Source organism: Phoca vitulina, unplaced genomic scaffold (assembly GCF_004348235.1).
Source record: "Phoca vitulina isolate PV1807 unplaced genomic scaffold, GSC_HSeal_1.0 scaffold1, whole genome shotgun sequence".
In the NCBI taxonomy this organism is placed as follows: Eukaryota; Metazoa; Chordata; class Mammalia; order Carnivora; family Phocidae; genus Phoca; species Phoca vitulina.
In genome coordinates, this window is record NW_022589704.1 from 7812765 (window position 1) to 7830444 (window position 17680).

At 49.7% G+C, this 17680-nt stretch overlaps 1 protein-coding gene across 3 annotated transcripts in view; it reads right to left on the reverse strand.

Annotated features, from left to right (window-relative positions):
• DIS3L2 (DIS3 like 3'-5' exoribonuclease 2) overlaps window positions 1–17680 on the reverse strand; it is a 346894-nt gene that overhangs the window by 29691 nt on the left and 299523 nt on the right. For all 3 annotated transcript variants that reach the window (XM_032399177.1, XM_032399039.1, XM_032399109.1), the window contains one exon: window positions 14631–14710. In XM_032399177.1, the coding sequence (XP_032255068.1) occupies window positions 14631–14710 (80 nt within the window). The remainder of the gene's footprint in view (window positions 1–14630; window positions 14711–17680) is intronic.

A 17680-nucleotide genomic window follows, 5' to 3' on the forward strand; every position in this document is an offset into this window, starting at 1 on the left:
CTGAGCCTTGGGTCCAGGGAGCCCCTGCTAGCCCCAGGGCCTATTTTGGTTTGGGTCTCTACCCTCCCTGCACTCTGCCTTCCCCTCTCCACATCTCAGCAGAGAAAGATTCTGTGTATCTGCATAATCCTCAAATTGGGACAACTGATACCACAAAGGGCTTAAGAATACACAGTTCTGGGCGCCTGGGTGGCTCAGTTGGTTAAGCAACTGCCTTCGGCTCAGGTCATGATCCTGGAGTCCCGGGATCGAGTCCCGCATCGGACTCCCTGCTCAGCGGGGAGTCTGCTTCTCCCTCTGATCCTCCCCCTCTCATGCTCTCTGTCTCCCATTCTCTCTCTCAGATAAATAAATAAAAAATCTAAAAAAAAAAAAAAAAAAAAAAAAAAAGAATACACAGTTCTACCCCACAACGCAAGCCTCCTGACTGGGAGGAAAGCCCTCAGTCCCCACCTCCCACCCCCTGGCATCAGATAAGAGCTCAAGTAGCAGAAGCTGGGGGAGGCCCTGGCCTGGTGGGTGGCTCAACCAGGTGGCTGAGGAGAGCTGCAGGTGCAGCCTTTCAGGGTCTCAGGCAAGCAGGGAGGGCGCCTCTCAGCGTGAGACTCACAGCTGCCCGAGTTTGCACCCATGGCAACGGAAATCAGAGAAAGGTGGGATGGGGCAGATGACGGTGATATGAGGGGATTTGGAGGTGGAGAAAGAGAAGATGTTAAATATACCTGTGAGGTAGTTTAATAATGCTTCTCCTGGAAATCTGTGACAAAAGTGATAGTTTTGTGACCTTGGGGGTTTCACATTCAATATTCTAGCAGGCAATCTGGGAGGGTTGAGAACAGTCTGGGCTTTGGGTCTGACACATCTGTTTGAACCCCCGGTCAGCTAGAGGTCCTTCTGTAATGTGGACAAGGCGAAACCTTCCTCACAAAGTTAAAATGAGACACAGTCTTGGGATAAACATCAGTTTCTATTCTCTTAAAACATTGATTCCCTTCGCCTCGCTCCCAGCCTACAAACCACCACTGCCACATTTCAGACCTACAAGTATTTCCACACTGAAAGCTCATCTTGGGGGAAAAGTAAAATCAAGTGTATATAAAGGGTAAGATTTCATAACGTTATGTGAGTTTGTGGTAAAAACTCCTCTCTCTGAGATCAGGAACAAGACATGGATGCCTGCTGTCATCACTTCCATTAAACACTGTATAGCGCGATAGTGCAAGAAAAAGAAATACATGGTGTGAGCATCAGGAAGAAAAAAGTAAAACTCTTACTACTTGTAGATGACATGACTGGGTATATAAAAAATCAAAAAGGATCTATAAACAAGTTATTTGGGTTTAATAAATAAATTTAGCAAGATCACTGGATACATGATCAATAAAAATAAGTTGTACTTCCATATATCAGCAACAAGGAAAAAAGGAAATTTATAAATACCATTTAAAATAGTATGACAAATATCAAATGCCTAGGAGGAATCTAACACAAGATGAGTAAGACTTTTACATAGAAAATTGTAAGATGGTATTGAGAATTAAAGAAGACATAAATAAAGAGCAGGATATACCATGTTTGTGGAGTAGGAGACTCAGTATCATAAAAGTATCATAAAATCCCAAAATGGTTTGTGGATGCAAAGCAATCTCAGTGTAAATCCCAGCAAGGTTGTGTGCATGTGTGTGGCGACTGACGATTTGACTCTAACATTAATATGGGAATGGAAAGGGCCAAGAACAGCCTAGATGCCCTTCGCGGAAGAGGAACAAGGTGGGATGTCTAGCTCTCCTGGAGTTCAAGACTTTTAACAAAGGTACAATAATCGGGACGGTGTGGCGTCGGCATAAGAGCAGACATACAGATCCACGAAGTGGAACAGAGTGCGGAAACAGACCTTTGACAAAGGTGGCACGGTGTGGCAGTGGGAAGGTCTCTTCAACAAATGATCCTGGGTCAATTAAACACATGGGAAGAATGAAACTTGCTGTTCCATATTAAAAAATCAATTCTGGGTACATTATATAAAATGGAGAAGATAATACAACAGAGCTTCTAGAAGATACTGTAGGAACATTTGGATGGTGAATTTTGTGTCAGCTTGCCTGGCCAGGGAATGCCCAGATTAAACATTATTTCTAGCGTGTCTATGAGGATGTTTCTGGCAAGTTTATAAGCATCTGAGTCAGTGGAGTCAGTAATATAGACTGCCCTCCCAAATGTGGGTGGGGATCATCCCATCTGCTGGAGGCCTGAATAGAGCAAAAGTGACAGGAAGGAGGAGTTCATCCCTTTTTCCCTGTCTCACTGCTTGAGCGGTGGGATATCTTATCTCCTCTTCTCCTGCCCTCAGATTGAAATTTATGCCATCGACTTTCCTGGTTCTCAGACTTTCAGACTGAGACCTTCCACTAAATTACCACCAGTTTTCCTGGTTCTCCAGCTAACAGATGGCAGATCATGGGACTTCTCAGCCTCCATAATCGCATGAGCAGATTCCTCATAATAAATCTCATTTTATATCAGTATAAATATATTGATATAAATATAAATATAAATATAATATACTGCTTCTGGTTCCCTGGAGAACGCTAATGCAAACAAGTCTTTAGGATTTTGATATAGATTTCCTAAATGGGATATAAAAGAATTAACAATAAAGAAAAAGATTGATACACTGAACTATATTGAAATGAGGAAACTCGGTTCATTAAAACTCCACTAAAGAGAGTAAAAAAGCAAGCTACTGAGTAGAAGATATTTGCAACATGTATAACCAACAAAGGACTCATGCTCAGAATAGAAAGAATAGATCAACAAGAAAACCAGAAAACTCAGTAGAAAAATTTGAAAAGGCATTCTACTGAACGGACAATAAACATGAAGTCTCATATACTGCTGGTGTGTTAAACTGGTACAACCACTTGGGAAAAGTGTTGGGCAGCGTCCACAAAGTGGATATTTTTTCTATGATTCGGCAACTTCATTCCTAAGTATATACTCAGTGATTTATAATAACCCCAAATTGGAAACAACCCGCTGTTGACTGAATCCTGCAGACTGGACAACGCGTGATGGATTCATACAAAGTAAAGTCTTCCAGCAATGAGAACGAACGGACATGGCTAGATGCAGCAACAAAGATGAATTCTCACAAACATAATGCTGAAAGAAAAAAATCAGACACGGAAGAGAGTATATGGAATGATTCCATTCATATGAATTTCAAGGCTAGGCAAAACGAATCTCTAGTGTTAGAAGTTACGATGGTGGATTCCTTTTGGGAGGAGAGGGGGGCATGAGGGAGGCCCCCAGGTGCTGAAATGTTAATTTCTTGATTTGGGTAATACTTCTGTCAGTGTGTTCATTTCTACTCTTCCTTTGAACTAGATGCGTAGGATTTGTGCACTTTTCTCTACACATGGCATTGTTCAAAAATAAGTTTTACAGGTGAGTTTATTGTGAAAATCTGTTTTCCAGCATGTGCATTATGGAAGAAAAGAGTGGAATGGAGTCCCCTCCACGCTGAGACACGGATGAGTGTGCCTGTGCGTGCACAGTCTCCCCACTGTTGCTGGCTCCCACACTTTCTCACTCTGATCCCTTCTGGCCTCAGAAAGCCAGCAGGAGGGGCGCCTGGGTGGCTCAGTGGGCTAAGCGCCTGACTCTTGGTTTCGGCTCAGGTCATGATCTCAGGTCTTAGGATACAGCCCCGCGTCCAGCTCTGTGCTCAGGGTGGAATCTGCTTGAGACTCCCTTGCTCCCAGTTCATCTGCTCTCTCTCTCTCTCAAACAAACAAACAAATAAATAAATAAAATCTTAAAAAAAAAAAAAAAAGAAAAAGCAAGCAAGCCAGCAGGAGCAGCGGAGCTTGTGATTTCTGTGCTGAGCACCCCGGCCCAGCAGCATGGGAAACCTCTGCTCGGGCAGTTCAGTGCTCCGAAACCCAACTTCAGGCCCCTCCGTCCCCCATTCTCTCAGTAGGCGGAGAAAGGGTGCTGACTCCCCCCGGGTGATTATGGGTTTCTCCCTGCCCTGGCCACCTGTGGCTTGCACTGCATCTGTGGGAGACTGGGTGACGGTAACCCAAAGGTAACGTAAGCAACCCAGGAGGCAGGCACGCTGACCCAGGCCTTGCTGCCCTCCCTGCCCCCAGCACCCCATGTAGCTGAGCCAGGCCCTGCCTCCGCCATGTATCATGTGGCCGAGAGCGTAGCCCAGGGAGAAGGCTGCTGGCTCCACCTCCTGTGTTGAGCTTGACCTTGGGCAGGGCACCGCTCAGGGAACGGGTTTCCCTCTCTATAAAATGGGAGTGTTCATCCTGCCTTCCCGTTCTGTAGGGAAAGCTGAAGTCAAATGCGCCCTGCATTTTTGGCATCCAAGGTATGGAGGCTGTGTGGCGGGAGGTGGCGGGGGGGCCCAGCGAGCCACCCACCACTCTCTGCGTGGTGTGGAAGGGGGAGGAGCGTACCCCCCACCGATCACCATCTCGACTGCAGCAGCTTGAGCAGGAGGGGCGCCCATGCCACACCAGTGGCCCACACCGAGGGCCGTCATGGGAGCGGGGAGCTCACACCTGCGCCGCGCGGCCCGCTCCCATGAGGTCACTCCTGGCACCTCTCTCTGGTTGCAATGCCTCCACCTTCCCTCCTCTCCCTGGATTTCCAGCTCCCCTTTCTCCCAACCAAGGGCTGCACCAGGAACAAGAAAGGCTTTCTTCAGTCGGACCGGCAGGGTCCGTGGGAGGTCTGGGGGCTCTCAGGTAACGTCACCGCTTCGCCTGAGGACCTGGCATCAGGGCCGAGGTGCGGACACAAAGTGTCACTTCCAAAGCACTGGGAAGTGTTGGTGTTGGTTTGAAGTTGTCAGGGCTGCTGGGAAATACGTCCTCTGCTTATTTTAGGTGAAGGAAGAGACCAAGAGCCAAGCAGAGGGGAAACGAGTTATTGGTGCTTTATCCAGGAGCCCCTTTTCTCTCGCCTGCTCCAGTGTGGCAGCCGGGCCTCTCGGACCTCCTGCCCCAGGAGCATAAGTTGCCTTCCAGCTGGGCTGCAGCCTCTCCAACCCACCACTGCGTGGGGGCTGAGCCGCACTTCCAGTGGGCTGCTCCCAGCTAGTGAGTGAGACTCCCCCAGCAGGTGACTTTAGCTCGATGAGTAGGCCTGACTGCAGCCTGAGACTCTCCCGAGGCAGTCCTTCTCCTCTCCCCTCCTCCGCAGGGGCCGGACTGTCTCTCCTGCCCTCTTCTCTTTCAGGCTGGCCCGGCATCTGCCCTGTCTGCAGACCTGAACTGACACCAGGAGTGCTGCGGTGGGTATGAGAGTTTGGGGCTTGCTCGCTCATTACCTGGCAGGCAAGGGAGCTGCGCTTCTGAGTGCTATGTGGGGCATGGAGAGTCCCTGGCACAAAGGGGCGGCCCGACTGCTCACAGATTCGCTGACGGCGACCTGGGAAAAAGCTTTGGCTTGACTTGGTGTTGATTTGAGCACGTGAAAGCCTGGGAGGTGTGGTGTCCACCAGGACTGTGAGGCTGGCTGGTTACTGTGAGGTGTGCTGATGCTCAGCAGAGGGACAGTGAAGATGGAGTGCCCCCCACGACCAGTTAAAGGTGAAGTGGGACAGCCACAGGGGCCTCCTTGGCAGCTTGCAGAAAGGTGGCCCCCTCTTCCCTCAGGAGGCTAGCAATGCTCCTGTGCTGGAAGACATGCACGGGTCCCTCCCCTGTCCCCAGGAGTGTCCCCTACCTCCTTTCCGGGCTGCCAGGCCCCTGACTAGGGCTAAGTGCCAGTATGGTAGTCCTGCTGGGGGTGTGCTGGGCCTGATAAGGGAGGACAGAGATTATATAAGAAGAGTGAGACTTAGCCAGCACGATTTGAGAGGTGTAATCAAAGGGGCCAAGAGATAAGAAGAGATGAGCAAGAATTCATGGACTTGGGATATTTCACAGGATGTGCAATTTAGCGCCCTGGCAAAGACCCGAGAGGGCAGGGCACACTTGCTCCTGGGTGGTCCTTAGAGGCCCAGAGACAGTGGTAGCTGAGGCTGAGGGAAGTAGAAAGACATGAGCTGCCCTGGCAGATAGCAGAGGAAGGAATAAAGAGGCCGAGGGAAGGGGCCATGCTGGAATGGATTACTGAGTTCGGAAGACCCAGCAGAGGCCTATGTCCTGTGGGAGCGCCTGTGGGACACTCCTTCACCGGGGTCATCAGCCATGCACGAGTGAGAGGGATACCAAACCATTAAGGAGTCTGTTGGTACCATTCCCCTGTGGGCTAGAGAGGCAGTCACAGAGTTGGGTTCACTAACACTCACGGGGATGATGGTGCCTGGGGTCCTAGAGGCCGGGGTAACGTGAACGACCTGCACCAGCTACTGCCAGGATTCTTCAGACTCCAAGTGCACAGGGCCCAGCAGACAAGAGAAGCAGTCACCATGGGGGGCACCATGGGGGGGAAGGGAGGGACAATCCACCCGGATCAGAGGACGGGCAGGCAGGGAGGTGTGTGGAACTCAGGGGAACTTCCTGGTGCTCCCCTGCCCCACTGTGAACAGACATACAGACATGTGCCAACCCTGGCTTGAGAGGGATACGACAGCCAAGGGCTCAGAAACCTCACGATGCAGGTTTGGGTCACACCACCAGCTAAGCTGCCAAGACCTGCTGAGGCGCTGGCTGAGAAGAATTTGGGAGGGACAGTGGGGGAGAGGGAGGGGAGGACCAGCAGCGACCCCAAGTTCTACTCAGGTGGTGGAGGCAGGAGCCTGTCCCAGTAATTTCTCCTTTCGAAGCTCCTCCTTGGGAAGAGAGGCCCACTGGAGCCACAGAGGAGCTGTTCCCCGCAGTGGAGTGCAGAGGCAGATCTGGGCGGTGCAAGGGGTGGGCTGGGGCTGCACGAGAGGGCCCGGGTCACACTGAGCACAGCAGGGCTCTCGAGGCAGGATGGCTCCCATGGGGTGCGAGACTCCTCCAATAAGCAAGGCTGGTTCGGACAGGCCACTCTCCTGGCCTGGCCTAAGCTTTCCTGGAACCACGCTGCAGGCCGAGCCTCTGCTCGGGCCCTCCTTTCCTCGCCCCCTCCTTCGCAGGGGCAGGCTGCTGCCATGGTCTGCAGCCTGTGCCTGCTCCTGTGTTCGCCCTTCATCCCCCTGCATGTCTCTCGCATCTAATCCTGTCTGGGAGGCTACTTGTCAGGGGACCTGAGCTCACCTGGCACGTCCTCCATGATGAAAACAAGAGAACAGAAAGAACGCCGATGTGACGCTAAGCTCTTCCCCCTGGGTCTGTTCTGACTGTGCCGAGAGGGTCCTGAGACCAAACCAAGGATGCTGAGCAGGCCAGTCCCCCTGGCAGGCCAGCATGTTGGGAAGCCCCCAGGTCCAGAAAGCGCTATGTGCTCAGGGGCTGGGGGAGAGAATCCAGGTTGGGTTGGCAGGGTCCCGGGGCCCGGCCTCAGTCCTGACTGTTTCCAGAAACGCCAGTGACCTGAGTGATGAGGTGCCCACGGGCTGTGGAGAGCAGAGGACGTGAGGACCAGCCCTGCCCTCTCCTCTGGAAGGCTGCAGTGTTGCTGTCCTTCCACACGGGTTTATGAAGGTGGGAAGGCACTTCAGTGGAGGAAAATCAATCCCACAGAAAAGCTTTCTCAGACACCTCTAGATGTTGGCTATTTGATATGGGTTTCAAGGTGCCAACATGAGTCACCTAGCCAGTCAGGAAAGACTGATTTGGTTTCATCAGTTCAGCAAACTAACCTGTCCCAGGAGTGAGATGCAGGTGGGGGGCTGGCTGTGGCGTCCAGGTGGTCTCCGGACCAGGGCGAGGCACAGCTGCCCCCAGGACAGGGCCCTGCAGAGCTACAGCCTGGGTCTGCCAGGGTCCGGGGCACAAGCCACCCAGGCGGGTACAAGGGTGAGCACTGTGCCCAGTAACTGTTCACTCACACAGCCACATCACACATCACTTCATGCCATTCTCCCCCGAGCCGGAGATGTACGGTCATCTTCATATTCCTAACAGAGAGGCTGCATCCCAGAGAGGACAATGACCAGCCCCGGAGCGGACTGGCCAAACTCAGATTTGTGATGACAGGTCAGGAGCCCATCCTATCACACCAGCTGTCTGCTCCCCCAGGGGTCCGCAAGGATTGGAAATCCCAGAATTTCCCACACAGAGAGCTTCTAGGGCAGATCTGCCAAGGAGAGGCTAGAACCAGAACCAACCTCCTCAAGATTTAAGTTGCGGAGAGAAAGGCAGGTGGTGTGAAGGCACAGCACGGGCTTTGGAATCGGCTCGCACTGGGGTACAATCCAGGCTCTGCTCTTGACCATGGTGTGACCTTGGGCAGGTTAACCACTCTCTTTTAAAAAAAAAAATCTGTACAATTATGAATATAAGATCTGTCTTGAGCGGTTGTGGAGCTAGAAATAACCCAGGTAAGCCCATAGCCCCATGTTGGTGATTTGTGGGCATTCGGGAGCTGGTAGCTCCTATCACCATTACGCTGCATGGATCAGAAACTTGAGAGGTCACGAACAAAGTGCCTGGCATATTTAATGCTCGTCATAATTGTTACTGTGCCTCACCATCAGGCAAAAAACAGTAAGCAGTTGATGTAAATAACTATAATCACTATTATATTTACAGAGTTAAATCAAATTTTTACAGTTTTTCTTCTACATGTTAGTTCTTCAGAATTCATAAACTATCCAAGGAGACCATTTTCCCTGATGTCAGGAGCAATTAATCCTCATCATAATCCTACAACGAATAAAAAGTAAAGGCTGGAAAGAGATCTGACTCCCAGGAGCCAGGTTCCCTCTCTAAAGTTACGTCCCCCACCCACTCCCTTCCTCAAGTATTGTGTGCCAGGTCCTGGGCTAGGCACCAGGGGCACTGAAGTGAACAAACAAGGCCCTGACCTTCCAAGGGCCCAGCCCATTCGGGTAGCAGCAGGTGAACCAATGTCTGAACTTCAGCTGAACGCTGAAGAACCAGACAGGTGAGGCGCAGGACCACGGAGAAGGGACACTGGCTTCAGCCTTTAGTGACGGTTGTGAGGGGCTGGGATGGCTTCCTGGAAGAAGTTTGTTAGGGGCTGGAATGGTTTCCTGGAAGAAATAATACTTAGCTAAGAGTGGAAGGACAGATAGGGGCTACCCAGATGGGTGGGGAAAGGGCCGTGGGAAAAGAGCGGGGTTCTAGAAACAAGGAACAGCCTGGTCACACAGAGACACATCGCACATGAGAGGCTCGAGGTGGTCTGGGAGGGGTGGGATATAGGGGATGCTGCAGCAGGTGGGGGCCCAGCCCCTTCCACTAGCCCAGGGCCTCGGAGGGCCACCTGACTGTTCTTTCAGCTCTGCAGCCTCAGTGCTCAGTACTATGCTGGTCCCTAGCAGAAACTCTCAGAACGCTTGATGAATGAGTGAGTACTCAGATTCGCATTTTAAAAAGTTCATCCAGGGCGCCTGGGTGGCTCAGATGGTTAAGCATCTGCCTTCGGCTCAGGTCATGGTCCCAGGGTCCTAGGATCAAGCCCCGCATCGGGCTCCCTGCTCGGCGGGGAGTCTGCTTCTCCCCCTACTCATGCTCTCTCTGTATCGCTGTGTCTCGAATGAATAAATAAAAAAAATCTTAAAAAAAAGTTCATCCAGACTTCTGGTTCTGACAAGATGGTAGACTGAACTGATGTGGACCTCTTTCCCAAACAGAAACACTGAGAAATGATGGATAAAATATATGAGAAGAACCATTTCAATATAAAACTGAGCATGACAGAATAATAGGAAAATTCCCAGTTACCTGAAATAAAGAGGAAACTAAGTCAAAGCCAGAATCTTTATCATGGCAAGTGGAGCTGGGATTATCAAACTCTGACACAGTTACAGGTGCTGGGATTTTAATGCCCACAGGAGGAAGACCTGGCCAGGGAAATGGATCCAAGAGTCAGGAATCCAGGAAGGGCTGTTGGTCTTTAAACAGGGACTGAAAGACCTTTCTCACAGCCCAGAGGAGAGTCTGTATGTGGTGTGGGGCACAAGTTTCTCTTCTGCAGAAAGGGGATCCCAAGCCCACACGGCATGGGGGGGTATAGGGGCTTAATATGCGCTACCCGGCTTCTGGGAATCCTGAGCCAAGAGGTTCACACCAAACTAGCCAGGCCTCTGGAACTCCTGGGGTCCTGGCAGAGCAAATGCCAAAGTGACGAACACACACATCCTCAACCCACAGCTTCCACGGTGAAAACAATCCCAACTTAAGATGGCCTCCTGACAAAAAAAGAATGAACCACATGAGAAAGTGAACCACCATGACGGCAAGGCAACGGACCCAACACATGGGAGAGCTGGTACCCTTAAAACTAGAAATAATTGAACACTTCGAAAGATGCTACACATGTAATCAAACTAAATGAAGCCATAAAAGGAATAGAAATCATAATAAAAACAAGGACACTAAAAACCAAACACTAAAAATTAACAGGCTGATTTTAAAAAGCTCCAAACAGAACTTTTAAAACTTAAAAATAAAACCCAAACCCTCACATTTGGAAGGAGTATTAAACAGCCGATTATGAACAGCTACAAGAAGATTAGTAAACTCACAGATGTTTTTGAGGAAGTGCTGGAATACATCACTGGCAGAAAAGGACATGGAGAAAAAGTAAAGAAAGACAGAATAACATGGCAGGTTTCTAACAGGAGTTCTAGGAAAGACTGGAGAGAATCAGAGACAGCAGAGAAGAATTTCCAAATGGAAGAACGACACTGAGTCCCCAGCAACATAATAAAGATGAACCTACTCTTAGACTGACTGCAGTAAAATTGCAGAATGCCAAAGTCAAAAATCAGGTCTCAAAAGCAACCAGAGTGAAAAGCCATGCAAAGCTCCCTCAGGCGGCAGAGGGGACAGGCTGGAGGTCAAAGAGCCAGAGGCAGGGAGAAGCGTTCCAAGTAACTCCCTGTCCCGGGTAGTGGGAAGAGGGTTGTGGGGATGGAGACAAGGGAACAATCTGGACAAAGTTCTCCATCCGTGAGGGGTACAACGGTCCACACAGTTGCTCTGAAGTCAGAAGCAGCTACTTTCCTCATCCTCGTTCCCACAGCCCTCGACTCTCCCCACCGAGAAGCGTGAGTCCCCCAGGGGGGCTGCGGTGAGGTCTGCTCTTTACACAAACTCCTCGAGGCCCTGGAGCAGGTGTAAGTCATCTTCTGTGCCCCAGTGCCTAGCACAACACGTGGTATGGGGCGGGGGCCTACTGAATGCGTAACTGACTCCTCATGAACCACTTATTCACTCTTTGTGGCCTATTCCTTGCCCTGTGAAGAAATCTCCGAACCCCAGTTTGAGAAATGACTCTCAGTCAGCCCCGGATTCACCGGATTGCATATTAAAGGCAGTTGCAACAGAAAAAAAGAAGGTCCATGGTGGAGACTGGTAGCACCTGTCAGCGCTGGGGGAGAGGCCTCCCATCTCTTAGGTGCAGATGTGACCAGCTTTTGGGAGGCTGAAGGCATAACTTGAGTGGAGAGCTTTACTAATCTAGCTTGAGACACAAGACACAAGAAGAGGGCAGCTTCTTTCTTCTAATGACCTTGGAGCTTTAAGAATGTTTACCTGAGAACTGTACCCTGCAGGCTAGAAGAGGCAGGGTCTAAGTCTGGCCAGATATCAGATATGGGCAAGTCCCAGGGCCTGTCCTCCCTGGAGCCGAGGGGCAAGTATGAGCCCCTTTATGCAGATGGAGAACAGGATGACACGGAGCCAAAAATCGAGGTTATCAGGATGTTTCCAGGGAAGGAAGCTGAGAAGAGAGTCCAGGGAAAATAAAAGCAGAGTGCCTATTTTCAGGGCCACTCCATTTGAAGGGAAAGACCACTGGGGAGAACTGTCCCAACAGTGTCAGTACTTATTCACAACACTTTCTTCACCGACAGACTGAATTTGGCAGAGCTAAATATTAAAATGACTATGAATTATACTGTGGGAAATACCCAGGTAAAAGTAGTAGTTTCAATAATCAATTGTATCAAACTAATCTTTGGATATCAAGCTAATTTCTTTCATATGGGGAACCTTCTCCTGGTGCTCTTGCATTCATGTTACTTGGCTGAGGCAACATAGAATCCTTAGGGCCTGGGGCGAAACAGCCGCATTTCCTGAACACCACTCTTACACCAATACTGGGGAAATGACCCTGAAAGTGAACAGAGGAACACACACAGGGCAGAGCCCAGGGGAGAGCAGAAAGTCACAGTCAAGGTCATGGGATTCTCCACGCTTCACTTCGCAATTCACACGTGGGCAGAGGAGGCTGCCTTTAGACAGAGGGCATCTCGCACAGCCGAGGGCTGCCGAAGGCATGTGCACCAGCCTCTTCCCTACTCGTGCTCCATTAGGTGCAGCCACAGCTCATGGATGCAGCCTTGCCGGCACTGGGAAAACAGGATGGAAGTCATGAGGTAATTTTTCTGTTTGGGAAGGAGAGGCAATGCATACTTACTGTGGGCACTTTATGTGCTAGGCTGTGATCATGTCTTTTAACGTGTCATTCCAATCCCCAGGACCATCACGCCCCCAGTTATGGCAGAAGGTCTCATTAGTCCCACTGTTCTTAACAGATGAAGAAACCTGAGGCTCAGAGGTTAAGGAATTTGTCCACAAATTGATAATGAACCCCAACACTGCCTCTCGCAGGACAAGCAGAGAGGGGTCACTGACACGTTTGATTGCCAGAGTTTCCCAGATCGTGGCTCCTATTCAGTTTCCTATACAAATGCTTTTATTTGCATGTCTCTGGGGGCCAAAGCTTATCCATATTCACAACCCCTAACTTCTCCTCTTACATTGCTTATTCTGATAACATGCTAGGAGTTGGGGATCAGGCCAAGAAACAGAGTTAGGCTATTTTCTCCTCTCTGCTCCAAAGATTACCTAAGTTGTTGTCACTGCACCTCTGAACTGCTAAGACGTGAACCCAAAGGAAGGCAGGCCAGTGTCGTCCTCCCACCGAAGGAGAAGGCTGCCAACCTCTTTCCCAAAGAGCAGGGAGTCGGGCCAGAACTGGAGTCTGTCAACACCCCTGGGCTGCAGGCTCTGCTTCTGCGGCCACAGTCTGCGTGCGCGGGGCTGCCATCCACTGCCAGCCACCAGGCACCGACCCAGGGAGCGCAGGGTGGCACGCACAGGCGGCTTACGGCTGACGTTTCTCTGACTCCCTAGCGATGCGTGCACCTGCCCCCAAGGGACTCACTCAGTGGCCCCACCAGTCCCCGGACCCGAGAAGTGCAGCCCTACTTCTCTGCTGAATTTGGCATCATGAGACGCCGAGATGGTGTCTCTGACACAACAGCCTAGAAACCCTGCAACTTCTAGAAACAGTGCCGTCCAAGAGGACAAACGGTGGTGTTAAGGGCGCTTGGTCAATCTTTCCTAAATGATTACTTCGGTAGAACTGAGGGTACATGACAGCTTACTACGGCATCCTCTAAAGATAAATGACAAACAAGAGTAAGGCCTTGAAAGTGATATGAATGGAGATTTTGGTCAGGAAGGCACCCAGTAACCCATCTCCCCCACCCCGCCACCCCCCCAGAGGGAGTTCTTCAGGAAGACCCAAGTTTCTCTTCTGGAATGTCCAAGACAGTCCCACTGGCATGTGCTTATTGGATTCCCTCCAGTGGGTACCATTAAATAGCTTGCATATTTAAACAATTAGTCCTCAAGTCCAGGTTGGAACTGTCCCTGTCACTGACTGGGGTTTCCGAAATAGCGACGCGGGACCACAACTGTCGTTCATCTACTCTCTTCTCAGAGCGAATGTGATCATGGTGACAAGAGTCACTCCTCATGCGGCTGTGGCCAGTGACCTGGAGCAAGTTCCATCCACTCCCTAGACTTCAGCTTCTGCAAATACACGCATGGTAACAACGGAGAAGACTCTTCAGGGTGCTATGCGGATGACACAGGACAACAAGGGTAACGTCCCCAGGGGTGTGCAGATGCCCAGTGGGGGCGCACTGGTAGCTGCCAACATCATCACTGTCACTGTCATCAGCGGGCACGCGCTGTGTCACAGACAGAACCACACAGGGGGGCAGTCTGTGGTGAAGGCAAAAGCTGCTGTAACAGCCTGCCAGGTGCCGCCTTCCTAATAATAAGGTCACCAACCTGAATCCCTGTAAGTACCCAGAAGTCCCCCGATTATAAAATTCACAAGGTAGACTAACACAACAAAACCCATTCACAGAAGGGCAGTCAGACAGGACAGCACGAGCCAGAGTCACACACAGTGAACCAAATTAGCAAGTGTGGTATTGGAGACGGGCGGCGGCGGCGGTGGGGGCGGGGGGGGGGTCCCCTAGAGGAAAACCGAAGTCTGGAAAGGAAGGTTTGCTTCTGAACAGACGTCTAATACCTCCCATACAAGCACTTCAAGTCCTATATTTAGGAGCCAAAGAGATTTTACAGGAGAAACAGTTTTGTGTCAGCTATTTCCCAGTGGAGCCCCCCCAAAGTGTGATTCCCTTCCTGACAAGCCTTTGTCAGCGAAGCCCGCTGTGAGAGAGCCCACAGGTGCGCCCCCCGCCGCGGGACGGGCGAGGGGACGCTCTTTCCCACCGAGTGGCTTACTTGTTGCTGTCGCGGTGCTCGTAGATGTGACATCCTTGAGGCCGTCCAGTCTCGTGATCCAGAGTGAAAGCAAGTTTTAGCTGCAGAAAGAGAGAAGAGAGAAAGAATGAAGTCTAGGCAGCATGTGCTATTCACCCTGGCCGCTGAAATGAGGAAAAAGTCAAGCAAAATGCCATTCCCTCCAGCTGACATGTTGCGGAGAGCCCAGGCTTGCCACCTCGGGGAAGAGCCACGTCTTACAGGGACTCTGTCATCAGTGGGGATCACTAGGGGGACTCTACTTACTCATTCAGCATGTAACCAATGATTAGGCACTTACTTTGTGCCAGACACTGGGCTAGCTGGTGGGGAAAGAACAGCGTAGAGAAGCAGAGAGGGGCCTTCTTCATGGATCTTACCGTCTGGTCGAAAAGACAGGTATCAGTCATGTACCCACATGGATGAGTGAATGAATGAATATCAAACCTCCAATTAAAATAGGTTCTCTGAAGCAGGAAAAAGACTCCTGCGTTTCTACAGCAGTAAATAACCTGATCCAGACTGGCAATGAGGGAAGGAGGAGGGGAGGACGGGGAGAGGAGAAGGTTCTCCTTGGCAGAGAGCACAGCACGTGCAGAGCCCCTGAGGCAGGAGTCTGGGAACTGAAGGATGGCTGGTAAGCTGGCACCCAGCAGCTACAGGGGACATGGCGGGCAGTGATGCTGGAGAGGGAGGCCGGGACAGAACACGTAGAACCTGGCTGGCCACGTTAGAATTTCTGACCTTTACCTTCACAGCAAAGGAAAGCCTTTGCTAAGGAAAGGGTGGGTGACATGATCAAAGTTATGTTTTAGCAAGACCCCGCTGGCTACTGTGTAGAGAACAGGCTATAGGGGTGACAGCAGAAGCAGGAGTCATGCAGGAGGCTACCTAGCAGCATAGGTGAGTGGGGCTGGGGGCTGGGGGGGGGAGGGAGGGGCGTGCAGGGTGGCGAGAGGGAGAGAAATGGACACTTTTAAGACCTACCTTAGAAATACCATATGATCTCACTCAGATGTGGAATTTAAGAAACAAAGCAGATGAACATAGGGGGGGAATAAAAGAGAGAGGCAAACTATAAAACAGACCCTTAACTATAGAGAACAAAGTGAGCATTGCCAGAGGGGAGGTGGATGGGGGATGGGCTAAGTGGGTGATGAGGATTAAAGAGGGCACTTGTGATGAGTACTGGGTGTTATATGTAAGTGATGGATCACAAATTCTACTCCTGAAACTAATATTACACTATTTGTTAACTAGAATTTTATTTTTTTTAAAGATTTTTTATTTATTTGAGAGAGAGAGTGAGAGAGAGAGAGTGCTGGGGGGGGAGGGGCAGAGGGAGAGGGAGAGAGAGTCCCAAGAGGACTCCACACTGAGCATGGAGCTCGATCTCACGACCCTGAGATCACGACCTGAGCCGAAAACAAGAGTTGGACACCCAACTGACGGTGCCACCCAGGCGCCCCTAACTAACTAGAATTTTAAATAAAAACTTGAAAAAAAAAAAAAGTTTTAGAAGCAAAGTTGACAGGATATGCTGATGTTAGGGAGTGGTGAGATTGGAAAAGAAGAAATCCAAGACGGTTCAAGTTTTTGATCTGAACAATCGGGTAGGTTCCACTGCTGAGCGGGAAGACTGAATCTGGGGGTAGCCAGAAAGCCAAAAGTTTGGACATGTTAACTTTGAGGCACTCAGTAGCTTTCTCTGATTAGGGATGATCAGGAACAAGAATCTGGTAATGAGGTCTTGGTTTCCTTCTGGATTCCAGAGGGGAGAGCTCAGGTGGGTGCAGAACTCCTTCTGTGTCGCCGAGAAGCCAGAACTCAGGGAAGTCGTGCGTGTCCTGCTAGACCTGAGGTGGTTATGGCAGCTTTAACATTTCTAAACCTAGAGCCAATTATTAGATTTACAAATTCACCAGGTTTTTAAATGGCCAGGGAAATTTTAACTAAAATTAACTGCACATTAGGAGGATACATTATTGTAACTTTTTTTTTTTTTTAACTGCAAGGCTGTTAACACAGATCTGCATCATTAGAGGCTGGACTATTTTTCTCTTCCTGAGAGGGAAAAGAGCTCGTAGGAATGGCTTGTCCTCTTACTAGCCCAGATGAAAATACAAAAACAGAAACAAGCCCTTCTTCACCATCATGAAGCCAGGAACTTCAAGTCAAAGGCATGTTTTCCCTACAGAACCCTGCTTGGACCTTCCCAGCCCTCTTCAGCAAAACAGAAAATAATTGTTTTAAGAATCTCTTAACTATACCATTTTCTCTTTACCTCTCTCTTTGTGGCTGAGGCCAGGCCTATATTCATTTCAAAGACTGCTTTGCTTAGAAATTTTCAAATCCTTTGGCTCAGTGATTTATGAATTTATGGCTTAGAAAAATTGTCATAAATGTAAGAGGAAAAATTTTTTTGTGAAACTGTTCACTTCAGTATCGTTGATTGGAAAGACTCTAAAAGACCAGCAATAGCAGAGTGGTTAGGTAAACTATACCACAGTCACATGCAGAACAGCAGCCATTAAACTGTTCATGAAGGATTTTGATTAATCTGGGAAAATACCTGGGTTAGCTGGAAAAAAGCTGGATGCATACCTGATTATAGCCCAAGAAAACTATGTAAAATAGAACAGAACAAAGACTGCATAGAAGAAAGACTGGAAGGAACGATGGCAACAGTGTTCCTTTCCTTTCTTTGCGTTTTCCAAATCCTTTATGATAAATACGAGGAACTACAAACCACAGTCCTTAGTCATGAAGGAATTAGGGGAAATTTCATTCTTGAGGTCAAGAAACAGTGTAAATACCAATTCAACACTTAGGTGAGTGAGTAGAAGCAGTGATGGGGGTGGGAGGAGGGAATGGGACAGAAGAGCACTCATATTTACTGAATGGAAAACTCATATTTATGGAATGCCTACCAAGTAAAGGCTCTCCTTTACCCTGACCACAACCATTTGAATTAGGTATTATGATTTCCTTTTTACAGGGGAGGAACTTGAGGCTAAGAAAGGTTAAGTAAT